This window comes from Eleginops maclovinus, chromosome 5, assembly GCF_036324505.1.
Source record: "Eleginops maclovinus isolate JMC-PN-2008 ecotype Puerto Natales chromosome 5, JC_Emac_rtc_rv5, whole genome shotgun sequence".
NCBI lineage: Eukaryota > Metazoa > Chordata > Actinopteri > Perciformes > Eleginopidae > Eleginops > Eleginops maclovinus.
The window spans coordinates 12590483-12603615 of NC_086353.1; the positions used below are offsets into that span (position 1 = coordinate 12590483).

The 13133-nt window shown below is 41.1% G+C and overlaps 1 protein-coding gene across 1 annotated transcript in view; it reads right to left on the minus strand.

Moving 5' to 3' along the window:
* Positions 1-13133, minus strand: part of ptprdb (protein tyrosine phosphatase receptor type Db) — a 125187-nt gene that overhangs the window by 23633 nt on the left and 88421 nt on the right. Inside the window, exons 10-24 of the mRNA XM_063883861.1 lie at positions 11872-11982; positions 10054-10323; positions 9094-9203; positions 8650-8847; positions 8194-8319; positions 7934-8081; positions 7069-7214; positions 6637-6781; positions 5463-5765; positions 4196-4389; positions 3633-3659; positions 2881-2998; positions 1974-2561; positions 1521-1615; positions 913-1169 (exon numbers count right to left, since the gene is read on the minus strand). Coding sequence (XP_063739931.1) covers positions 913-1169; positions 1521-1615; positions 1974-2561; positions 2881-2998; positions 3633-3659; positions 4196-4389; positions 5463-5765; positions 6637-6781; positions 7069-7214; positions 7934-8081; positions 8194-8319; positions 8650-8847; positions 9094-9203; positions 10054-10323; positions 11872-11982 — 2836 coding nt within the window. The remainder of the gene's footprint in view (positions 1-912; positions 1170-1520; positions 1616-1973; positions 2562-2880; positions 2999-3632; positions 3660-4195; positions 4390-5462; positions 5766-6636; positions 6782-7068; positions 7215-7933; positions 8082-8193; positions 8320-8649; positions 8848-9093; positions 9204-10053; positions 10324-11871; positions 11983-13133) is intronic.

The window sequence follows — 13133 nt, forward strand, 5'->3', positions numbered from 1 at the left end:
TAGTTAAAATGGTTCCCAAAATGTCCAGCGATTCCTGTTCTGCTTTAAATGACTATGTAGAATTGTATCATTAATACTGTATATATATCGCTACAGCAGCAGCTGTGACACCACTCTGAATCTAAATAATGTGGCTGATTTTGGAACAGAGGGCCATGTCTGAAGTCATGTGCGAGACAAAAACAATAATACCACTGGGGTCGGGGAATTTTTGAAAGCAGTCAGAACATAAGCACATTCCGAGCTATGAGGGCACTGACACCAAACTCATACCAGTGTCCTCAGGTGACACACTGCATTGCAATGTCGAGTGGTACAGTAAAGAAGCTTATTTATGTATGTTTGTTAAAGCTTTATTTGGCATTTAGGGAGGTAACAGATTTACGACAATATAATAATTTTCCCCAAATGAAAAATGTTCGCAGTTGTTTTTTACAGTGTGTATAACTATCTTGAATCAAGGCATCTGTAATGGGAAATGCTTTTGTGTCTGTAGACAGTGAAAGAGCAAAATGCTGTTTGGGACTCCAAGAATCCCCCAAACACTTCTGATGAGACAGGTACAAACTGCAGGAACGTGGCTGTGAGAACATGTCTGTTGCAGAGGAGGGAACCAGGTTGTGCTTTAAGGCTCAAGGACTGTTTCCACGTGATATCTATATTTGCTATTGGTAAAAGAGATGAGATTATCAGCTTTGTGCTTTCATTTGGCCTGTTGTGGGAGTTCTCAGACTTGCTTTGCTGCCAGCTCAGAGAAATCCCCCGTGACGGACCAATAAATGGAAAGCAGCAGCAGCAGGAGTGAAATTGGAGTAAATTCTGCAAGGCTTACTATTAAAAAATACTCCCATCCAATCAGTATATTAAAAAATAATTTCTCCTGTCACACTTAGTGTCGTTAATCATCCCTACCTGACTTTAGCGGTGGTCTGCACAGTGGGCAGCTGCACTGTCACCATGCCGTCTGCATTGGTCTTTCCCACCACCATGGGTTTGGTTTTTAGGATGTCTGGGGCGGTGGTGGCGGTGACCCGGTGCTGCAGCCCCCCAGCGCTGTTGGCCCGGTTAGTGAGTAAAAAGGAGTATTGTGTGTCTGGCTCCAAGCCAGTGATCAGCTTCTGGGTCAGCTTCCCATCCACTTCCACAGACTGGCCCTTTCCATACAGGATCTACAAAAGAGGTAGGTCACACAGTTTGAGAGTTAAATTGAATACAACACAGGGTTAAACAAATTGTAAGTTCTCAAAAAGCTTCCAAGAGGTGGCTATTCATTTTTTATTTTAGCTGTTTTATTTTCATATTTTAATATACTTTAGTACAAAGTCTCCATGTTTTTTCCTGTAGTCTTGTAAACATCTATTTATTTTAGATCAAAAGCGTCAGACTTAATAATTGTCAATCAGAAAACGTTTAGTTTGTTTTCCAGCAACACAGAGAAAAACGAGCATTTGTTTGTACATCATTTCAAACCTGTCCTATTTGTAATCAGTTTTTTAGTTAATAAAAGTACATCTACTCACAGTAAATGGCTGGGAAGGGTTCTTGTCTCGGATCTCCCAGGACAGCAGAACAGAGTTCTTCATGGCAGCTTTCACTTTGAAGTTGGTGGCAAAAACTAAGGTAGAAAAAAAAGGAAACTATTAATATGATTCAATTCTCAGTTAATCTGTCTACTGAACCAGAATTAAAGCCTTACCTGTGTTCATTCTCTAGTACTAGGCTCAAGATAGCTATCTGCTCTGAGTGTGACTGGAAAGGGATACTTGTTCAAGACTCTTACCTTGTTAAGCAAAAGGACGTTAGGTCTAAGACTACAGTGACAAGACAACGAGAAAACGACACTTAGGATGGTGTCACCAGTGTTTGTGTGCAAGTGGAGTTTGAGTGTGCAGAATGTATGCATCAATGTGCTGTTAGGAAGCATGTATTGCATCCCGAGCAATGATGATGGGTTGTTAGAAAGTGAGTCCTACCTTGGTCTAGCCGCTGCGTCCTAAACTGGACGCTGGGGCTATATGGCCCAGGGCCAACAGCTGTGAACGCGCACAACCTGACATCATACACAGTGTCGGCACTCAGACCCTCGAACAAAACACTCGACCCTGGAGCGGGCACCACAACTTCTGAGGCGTTCCCTCGGCTGTTTATATCCTTGAACAGCACTGAGTACTTCATGATTTTCCCATTTTGCTCAATGAGTGGGACAGATTTCCATGATAGTCGGAGTGAGTTGGCAAAAGCCTCTTCTAGGATAATATTTTCGGGGTATCCACTTGGCGCGTCTTCTGGAGTGGGCAATTCCTTTACAGCCTCCTCTCCGTAGCCCATTTTGTTACGGGAGGAGAGTCTGAACACATAGTTGGCTCCCTTGTGGATATCCTGGGCGGTGTAGCTGTTCTCCTTGGTGGGGAATTCTACAACGGTTAAGGGAAGGACATCGATGCGTCCGAAGGTGAGGCGGTACCCAAGGAGAGGGGTGGGCTGGTTGGGAGGTGGGTACCACTGAAGCAAAGCATTACCTGAATCAGTGGCACTCACCGTCAATTTGGGTTTTTCAGGCACTAGAGAGAGGGAAACAGGAAGAGCAGAAGAGAGAGAGAATGATGAAAAGATAATTAGAGGATAATTGCATATCACATTATTCATTGCCTCAAGCAAAACTGCTAAATATGATTAATGTGGCGACACCACATGATTGGCTTCATTTTGGCATATAAAGGTGTTACAGAGTGAGAAATATAACAATTCAATGGTTCAATGGGCTCTAATGATCATTAGAGATGCTTTATTCTCAAAAATCATTACAAGTTATGTGTGTTCTCATTCTAGCTCTATGCCTGTCTGTACGTCTGCGTTAAGAGTCGGTGTTGACACACTTACATGGCAGGGCGCTACAGACAGTAACAGGTTTGCTGCGAGCGCCATCGCCCTTGGCAGTGTAAGCCCCCACTGATACAGAGTAGGCTGTGTCTGCCTTCAGGTCTCCAAGAATCACCTCCTGCAGAGCAACAGAAAACACTGTCAGCTTCCAACGGCGATTTCCCTGTGCACTCAGAACAAGGAGCAATGCTTCAATTTAATAACAAATCTGGGTCAAAAAGTAACAATTCTATCCTCTTGGTCTGTATCTGTGTAGGGAGATATATTTAGCTCTTTTCTAAACCAACCACACATTAAAATAAAAAATAAAAAAGTTCTCCAAATGTAGAGTTGATAAGGTTTGTGAAAACTCAAAACAGCTTTATTAAATTATACATGTTTACAAGCAACCCAAAATGTGATTTAACTACAAAGACACTCAAAATTCATTTAGTCTGGTCTCCATCTACGCACTGAACAACTATATTTTCTTCTTTTTTTGGCCTGGGGAAACCATTAATATCTTGGTATTTTGGCAATACCCCAAAGATGACTCATATCATCACTTATCTGTGTGTTTTTCCAGGATCCTTTATTAAAAATCCTGGAGAACACACACTGCAGAAATGAAAAAAGGGGCCTTGTGCTCGATTGTAAGCCCTCACTCTGTTCATAGGAGATTTAAAATCTACAATCTCATATAAATGACTCATCTACTCTCTGTGTTTTGTTATCAACTATTAAATAATAGACTTAACGGAGGGCTTACTCACATATTCAGCTGAGTCATCATATTCCCACTGAATGATGTAGGGAGGAGACAAATAGGAGAGAGAAATACAGTTACAATTAATAATCAGGATATGAACTAAACTACCTCGTACTCTAGTCAAATGCATATATGCTGCCATCAAATATACATTTAAACTCTCTGCCAGAAGGCAAATAAGCATACAGTATTTCCTGGATTGTCAAAATGATTTTTATAGAAGGTTTTTATTTAATTTGTCCGTTTATTTTGTATAATACTTCATCAACAAAGACTTCAATATTATAATTACTAAATATATAATACAAATATATAAATATAGCTACTACAACTCAGATTAATACTTTTCTTTATACCATATACCTAGATGATATTATTCTTGCTCAATATATCCATGCAAACATATATGCTTAGAACTTCACTTTGAACTTAATATGATCCTTTATAATTAATATAACTGTATTAAAAAATGGGGTTCAATTAAAATATGGGTTTGAAGCATTCTTAAAACAATCCTATAACAGTTAATTAGATCATAAGGTGTCAGAGGGTCTGTGATAGTGTTACCTGAGAGTCCTCTATGAGGATGTCCTTGATGAACGGCTGACCCTGAGGTTCTCCATTGTTCATCCTCACATAGTGGACTTGGTAGCCTCGGACCTGACCATGCTGCCGTTCGGGCGCCGGTGCTCGCCATTTCACCCTAACAGCCGAGGCGTTCACAGTCTCTGCCTCCACCCCTCGCGGAGGACCACTTGGAACTATAAATGCATTTATAGAGGTCAAGGGTCACAGATGATGGGCACTCAAACCTCTCAAGCTAAGGCCTTTACTTTTTCTAATCAAAAATATATTGGTTTCAGGGGTAGATGGAAAAAGAAAAAAATACCCAAAACTAAAAAAAATGTAAAAATACAACCCCTCCAAAAAGTCTAAAACTGCCATGATGTCTGGGAAAAAGTCAAAATAGTAAAAAAAATGAGAGCTTGAGAAAAACATGGAGGAAAAAAGCAGCTGAGGATAAGAAGCAAATGTAGCGAAAGATAAGAATGGCAGATAGAAAAGGATTTGTTGCCACAGGCTGATAAACAGTGGCAAGCAGAAAAGAGAAAAAACTGTTATCCAGAAAAACCTCTCTCATGCTGCCAAGAACTATAGTTCTCCCACAGAGAAATATAAATACATATTGCCTCCAAACTGGAAAAATGGAGGCATTGGGTGTATGAAATATTATGATTTACAAAAAAATGTCTGAATATATAAAAAATGACTCAAGACACAATTAAATATTGCATAAAGATATTAAAATAATTGGAGCGGGATTGGAGGAGCTGACAGTAAGTTAGAAAAGCCAAGGTGGGGAAAAGCCAAGGTACAGCTACAGCCAAAGGGTTTGCTCTGGTGTTGTTAGTGGAAAATAAAGGGGGAAATCCCATGAATCCATACACCCCCAAAAAAGGGTATTTTATAAGAAAGGGAAAAGTGTGGAAGAAAAATGCTGGTTGGGGATCAAAATGTCTTATGGTGAAAAAAGGGTTGCTTTTGACAAGAGAAAGCAGTGGTGAGGGAGAAGCAGGAGGAGGTTTCCGGATGTTGGAGGTTTCTGACGGGTATGCAGGAATAAAGGAGAGGTTTTCAAAACTGGAGGGTCGGACAGTGGTTCTTAAAGGCATCATCCAACTCAAGGATAGACAAAGTGCCCTTAATGGCCAGTGAAAGAAGCTTGATGTTAGTTTAGGGTGCTTTATAATCATTAGAGCTGTGTTAGTGAGGTAGCCATTGTTAGTGGAGCGGACCATCTTAAGATAGGCATGGGATTTATTTGGGAACATACCATCTTCCTCGGTGCGGATAAGCAGCTGTAAACTCTCTGGTCCATCCCCAGCTTCCGTCTGAGCCCGTACAGTTATTCCATACTCAGTCCATTTCTCTAGGTTTCCCAGTAGAAACGAAGAACTTTCCGGAGGAATTCCATCAACTCTTTTAGACATTTTGTTGCCCTCGGTATTGGAGTACTGGATGGAGTATCCGGTAATGACACCGTTCTGAAACTCCAGTAGAGGTGGGGCCCAACTTACCAGGATGCTGGTAGAACTGGGACTGGTGCATGTGATGTCCTGGGGAGGTGCCGAAGGAACTGATTGGCCAATTTCGAGGAAGCACAGTAGGGGTTGTTTGGGTAAATGTGATTTTGTTGTGTGTGCAAGTTGTAATTGGTGGATGGAGAGGTGAGGGAGTGAGGTTTGCCGTGAAGCAATGGGGATGAAATTGACGAGAGACAAGAACAAAAGACAAAGAAAACATAAAATGAAAACAAAACACTGGAGAACAAAAAGCTCTTACGAGAAAATGAACCTGTGACTACAAAAGTAAGATGGCTGAAGAAAGATACTGAATGATGGGTGTCAATTTCTGTTTGGTAGAAATGTTGGATTCATGAAAACGAGTAAATGACTTAAAAGAGATGCAACACAAAAACACTGACTAGAGCTTCTACACACAAACATACCTGCCCAGAACTTACTTGTCCTTACAGCCTACCCAAGCCTCTGTGATCCATGAGGGAGTTCTCATCTCTATCTACAAACCTCTGTCTTCTTACCTTGTTTTTACTCATTCTCTTACAGACCTCAGATTGGTAGCCAACAAATTTTGTATAATTTACTTTGTCAATTATTGCTAAGTAAGTACTATATTGGCCTGAATATTTAATGTAGGATATACTTCTGGTATTTATTTGATGATATATTTGCTGAAATATCAAATCTGAGGTCAGTATAGGACTTGATTCATGTCGGCCCCTTTTTGACAATGCATAAAAAGTGGCAAACTGTCAAATGTCTCTTTCCCACACACACACACACACACACACACACACACACACACACACACACACACACACACACACACACACACACACACACACACACACACACACACACACACACACACACACACACACACACACACACACACACACACACAGCAGTAGTTGTGGTTGGACCTACGCGTCTGTGGTGTCTCGATGGACACTTCGTTCGTGTACGCCCCAATTCCATGCTTGCTCTTTGCAGCCAGCTGGAAGGTGTAGGTGGAGAAAGGCTTCAGGTTCTTCAACAGGTAGGAGGTGACAGGCTCAAAGCTTACTTTCTTCTGAAAGGACATAAGGACAACAGGACAATGGGAGAGACAATCATGTTACGATAAAAACAAACAAAACCGGTCGTATTTATTATTTCCACAGGGTGTTAAAAAAGAGCATCCTTTATTAATGTAACTGTAAATATTCATACAATTGATCTGCTGTTTGCCTGCCCATCCATCTATTCATAAACCCTTGCTTTCATTTGTTATCATCCAGCCAACCATCCGTGAATGAATTAGCCCAGCAACACAGTCCTCTCAGCTACCAATCTGTGTCTCTCTCCTTCTTTTCTTACCTCCTCTGTGTCGTCAGCTCGTCGGTACACCAGCTCATATCCTGTGATCTGGTTGTCTGGGCCACCCTGAGGAGGGGCCACCCAGGACAGCAGGATACTGGTCTCAGACTTTGCCTCCCCCTTAAAATCTGATGGTTGGGATGGAACTACAGAGCGGAGGAAAAACAGGATTGCAGATTATAAGTAAAGATAATAATAACAATAATGATAATAATGATAATAATAATAATAATAATAATAATAATAATAATAATAATAATAATAATAATAATTTATATTATAACATTTTTAACATTTGAACCAAATAATAATAAATGCATTGGTATTTATAAAGCACCTTTCCTACCACTAGATCTTTAACACTACATGCTAACAGCTACCCCTTCACACACCGATTAGACACTGATGGCAGGCTGCCATTCAAGGTGCCAAATCTGGTATCAGACTGTAATCTAATTATCATTCAGAACTCACTCACACACACTGATGGCCATGCCCCACGGGAGCAATTTGGTGTTGCCCAAGGCCACTTTGACATGTGGACTGGGGAACAAACTGCATACCTCCTGAGCCACATCCATACAGTGAGTAATAGTACAAATAATTGACATCAAAATCTCTAAATAAATATACAGTATTTAGCCTAATATAAAGTGGGATATTACTGAGCTACATAAATGTATTTAGTGCAGTTTTATTATAATCCCCACAAAGTCTTTGACTAATTAATCACATTCTTCTTCATTTCTGGGGAAAGACCCCTGTGACTCCCGCTGTAATTGTACTCAAATAATTGTTGGCTTGGATAAGTTTATGCGTTTTCAGAATAGCATGATACAGCACTATCTTTCTTCCTGTCTCTTACCTCCAGTCTTGGCTATAATCTGCAGGTCCTGGGACAGAGGTCCGTCTCCTACAGAGGTGAAAGCCAGCACTCTGATGTAATACGTCTTGTTAGGAGTCAAGCTCTGGATGGTGATGAAGTTGGCGCTGCGCACCATCTGCTTCTCCCACTGCACAACACAAGACACAAAGCATGAGTGCAAGTAGACACCCAGGTGCACCCTTGTGAATTTGACAAATGCAGACAACACAACTTGTCAGGTGTGATTTATAAACAGGTACCTGGTTGACTGGCAGCATGTTGTCTGAGGTGTAGTAGACTCTGTAGCCCACCACCTGTCCGTTGGGCTCTTCTGGTTCATCCCAGTGGATAATTGCTGTTGTGGTGCTAAGCATACGACCTCTTACCTGCAAGGCAAACCGAAAGAAGTTCAACAAAACAGTGCTGGTTCAAAATGAACTCTTATTAAAGTACAGCAAGTCTTGTTGAAGTGTGAAATGTGTTCATTTTTTAAGTTCTAGTGTTTAAAAGTTGAAAACGCATTGAAAAAACTTTTATATAACACACTGGTATGACTTAAAATAATAGGCAGGTAATTAAACTGTGCTGTATAATGACCACGCTTTAAGTGACGATGTGCTTCAAGAAACAATAACAATAGACTGCAAAAATCAACCTTCTTCCGCACTGAACCCAAAAGGGCAAAGGAAAATATATTGAATATATATATATCAAACCTGTCGGGGAGGTGAGGAGGGGGCCTGCTCGGCTGTGCGAGCCTCCACCACCTCGCTAGAGGGGCCCTGGCCGATGGTGTTGACAGCCGCCACCCGAAAGTCGTAGTGGGAGTAGGGGCTGAGGCCGCCCACGCTGTAGCGGGTTGTGGCGATGCCATCAATCTCTTTGTAAGGGTCCTCAGAGCCTTTGGCACGGTGCTGGAGGAAACAAGAGAGAGACAGAGAGAGCAGAGTGAGATACCATAATGACTTCAAGATGCATTAGCCTACTTTTACAAAGGAAAACCATTTAATATACATAGCACATATAAAACCCTGACCTGCTGAGGAGATATATATATATATATGTAGTCCATTTTCACACACAAATTTAGTTCATCATAAGCTCTGTGTCTCAAAAAGCCTGTGTGCACATGCAGTAGAGCTTCTGTGTCTGTTTCACACCTGTATTATGTAGTAGGAGACAGGCTCAGGGTTTCCAGAATCCCAGGTGAGTGTGATGCTGGTTGCAGTTCTCTCCGTCACCACAGGGCTACCAGGGGCCTTCGGCAGAGCTGAGAGAGAGAGAGAGAGAGAGAGAGAGAGAAAGAGAGAGAGAGAGAGAGAAAGAGAGAGAGAGAGAGCGAGAGAGAGAGCGAGCGAGAGAGAGAGATTTAACAACATATCCCTTTAGAAATAGAAACGGTTGGATAGATTTATAACATCAGATTTAAAATCTGCGTTTTAAAACAATTTAAGTGATGAGACCACCTCAATATCCAATAATTAAACAATTCACATATTCTCTATACAGTAATTAAACTGCCTGAATAATAACATACTCCAATGAATTACGAATGTAATGATCATTAGTTGGTTACTGAAACGAGTCCACATAGAAAACAAAGTTGTAACAGAAGAATTACAAATATTTGCCCAATGTTACAAAACTGAATACAGGAATCTCTTAAGGAATTCCAAAAATATGATTCCATGAACATTATCTGATTAACTACAAATAATCAAGCTTTTTCTTCACTTTCATCAAACAAACATACAAATTAAGACATAAAAAGGCTCATGTTGCAAAAATGGCTGGAGGGAACTGCTGTGATAAAGCAAGACATGTAATGTAATAATGTTCCTTCTTTCCTCTTCTTGTTATGAACATGTGTAAGATATCAGTGACTAATTATAGATTAGTTTTTACATAAATACATTTAGCTAATATGAAAACAGAGCAAAAGTAGTTACCAATTACAAGCTTTTTTCAATCTTCCGTGGTGGTTGTCAGAAAAGACAACCTTCACTGAGATTTGTCCTCTTAAAAATACTCTCCTCTCACGGCAGGCAAGGTCACAGCATCTGTTGCTCACATGTTATCTTCTCCTCACACCTCATATACATTCTGATAAATCCACAAACCTTTCACAATAATCTGTGCCACCGCCTCAATCACGCCAAGTGTCGACATGGCGACGCATGTATAGTTGTTGGACTGGCGCACATCGGTCAGTTCCAGGACGTTGCGGCCGATGGGCATGTCATCCTCAGGCGTCAGATCTTCTGCTCCCAGCATCCACTTCACATATGGCATTGGGGAGCCCACAGCCACGCAGGTGATGTTGACGTTGCCACCTGGCATGATCTCGCTGTCTGCTGGGGGGATGGAGAAGCGAGGGGGGACACGACGCACTGGACCAGGCAGCAATGGGAGCAGGGAGGCAGGAGAAGAGAGGCGATTAGAAATTCATGACTGTGATGCTCAGCAAAGTGCAGAACATCAGTGTCTTTCCACTGAATGGGTTTTATTTTTTTGTTCCATGTTCTCTTAGATGAAGTTTTATGGCATTCAAAGAAGACTGCAAGCATTCATACAGTCTAGTACATCACCACTAGGGTGCATGTGATATCAAAATGTTTTATTCATGGAGTTTTAAGGTGTGTTCCATCAAATATTTTATGAACTGAAACACAAAAGATACTCACAAAAAAACTATCTCACAGCAAACACACACAGGGGGAAAGGAGAAAAGAGGAACACAGGGTACAGTATATCTCAAAGGAATAAACTGTACAGGCGGGTTTAAACCTTCAGTACCGCACATAAAACAGCCAAAAACACACAAACACCAATGGCAGTTTAATTGAAGAAAAGAAAATATACACGGGAGAGACTGAAAAAGCCACACAGTTGTTACTGTACCAACCTTCTCGCAGCTCTGAAGAGGGAGGTAGGACAGAGCACGGCGGGAGGAGGAGAGAAAAGAGAGGAAATCAGAAAATATAAGAGAAGAAACAGGAGACACAGAGAAAAACAAGTTAGACAAAGGAGCATGGCAAGGTGGCAATAGAAAGAGAGATAGAAAACAGCAAGAAAGAAGGAGAGGGGGAGAGCAAAGAGAGAGAAAAACAGAGTCCATAGATGGCCGGTGTGTCGGTGAAAGCCTGTTTTTAAAGCAGCCTCCACAGCCGGCTGTCTCCATAGACCGCCTGTCAAACACTCACTGAGCAGCACTGCAAGATTTTACTGGCCCTGCAAGCACTGTTAGACGCACATCACTGCCTCTGCGCCGTTTGTGTGTGTCTGTGTGTGTATGCATGTGTGTTTATAAATTTTCTTTTGGTCTAGCATAGATATGTGTGCTTCCAGTCGTGTGTGAGTTGGTTTCGTATCCCTAGGAGTAATGTTGGACTCAGAAAAGCATGCTACACTCTTTAAAGCCTTTATTTATTTATTTGATTCTGGGTAGGGCGGACAACAGAGCAAAAGGCCACACGAATAAAAATGTCTCCAAGACTCAAACATTTGGAGGGAATGTGTGTGAATGTGAGTTTGGGTCTGTTGAAGGAGACAGTGCCCGGGGTGCTGAGATGCCTGTCAGATTTGGGGAGAAACACAAGTCTTAACCAGACAATGATTTGTTTTTTTCTCAGAGGTCTAAAGGCTAAGAAGGGAGGGCAGAAAGATTAATAGCCCGAGTGAAACATTCTGCCCCGCCTGAGCAGATGTAAAGGAGATGTAATTTAAATTCATCCAGTTTTATGACTCGACGGCTAAGAATTTTTTTAACACATCAGGTTTAATAGCGTCATATCACATTAATATGATAAAAGCACATCTCTAGCAGAAGACGTCTATGTGAAAAAATATATGAATATCTTCTAGGAATAGATGTCATAATCTGAGCATACATCAATCGTTAAATGTAAGTGCTCTATTCTGGTTTATATCCCTCTTACCTCGGACATAGAGGTTAGCTGGTGTGGAATAGCGTGTCCCATCGCTGTTGGTGGCAACACACTCATACTTCCCCTGGTCAGACTCCTCACTCATCTCTATCTGGAGGGCACCTGGATTCGTTGAGGAATAGAGAGGAAGAGTAGAATATAGAGAGAGCGGAGAGGGAGTCACACAGAAAGATAGTGAGGAAGAAAGAGCAATTACACAAAAGTGGAAGACATCAGATAATTGGGTATAGTCCATAAATACACCAACATAGAAATGGTAAGAACTGCATAAAGTGTAAATGAATCTGAGGGAGTTTTCAGCAAAAACAAGCTGAACACAGGGATAAAAAAAGGCCCAAATCTATTAACAAGTTTCTACCACTGTCAGCAAGAATCTGCCCAAACAAGGGTCAGCTTCCTGATTAAGAAATGGGAAGAAAACAAAAAACAAAAAAAAACACTGATACAAAGCCTAAAAAAACCGAGAATGTAGTCTTCATGCAAGGCAGAAAGCAACAAACCAAGCAACTAAAATGTGTAGAAATCCAGTCAAAAATCTTGGCTGGAAATCAAGATTGAGTTATATCAGGGAGCAAATCATGTTTCAGTTTTCACGGGAAAAAAGGTATTGCCATGTCAAGAAAACATCCCCAACCCTTACAGATCCACCAATGGGATCAGGAGTGTGAAGTCATTTAAAAAACACACCCAATAAGGAGGTAAAGACACCAATTGACCTCCATCAAGGCCACAGATAAAAAAAAAAGGAACGACATACGCAAAGCCTTGGGAAGGGATCGACGCTTTCTCGCTCCCTGGAAACAGAAAAACTGTCAAAAAAGTCAACCAGAGGTTCTTTAAAGATGGGGTGGTAAGGCAAAAAAGCGCCCAGAAAAACTTTATAAAAAAAGTGGTTGTTTGGGGCTTTTTATCGGTAATGAGAGAGAAAAGAGAAAGTAATGGTAAAAATCATGGAGTAAAGTGTGTGTGTGACTGTGTGTGTATACACGTTTGTGTGCTTATGTGTGTCTAAGTCTCTGCCATCTGGACTTTTCAGGCTGAACGTATAACAGCTGGGAGGGAAAACAAAACTAGGGCATTTGATTGGGCAAATAGAGACAAGGTAGAAGGAGAGGCTAGGTCAAGCTTAGGTCAAGACCCAGCCGTAAAAAAAAAAAAAAAAAGAAAGAATATAAGGTCACAAAGCAATTAACTAAGATAAAATGATACTAAGTTTTGTCACCTCAGTCTAATCAACAAAAAATAAGTACAAG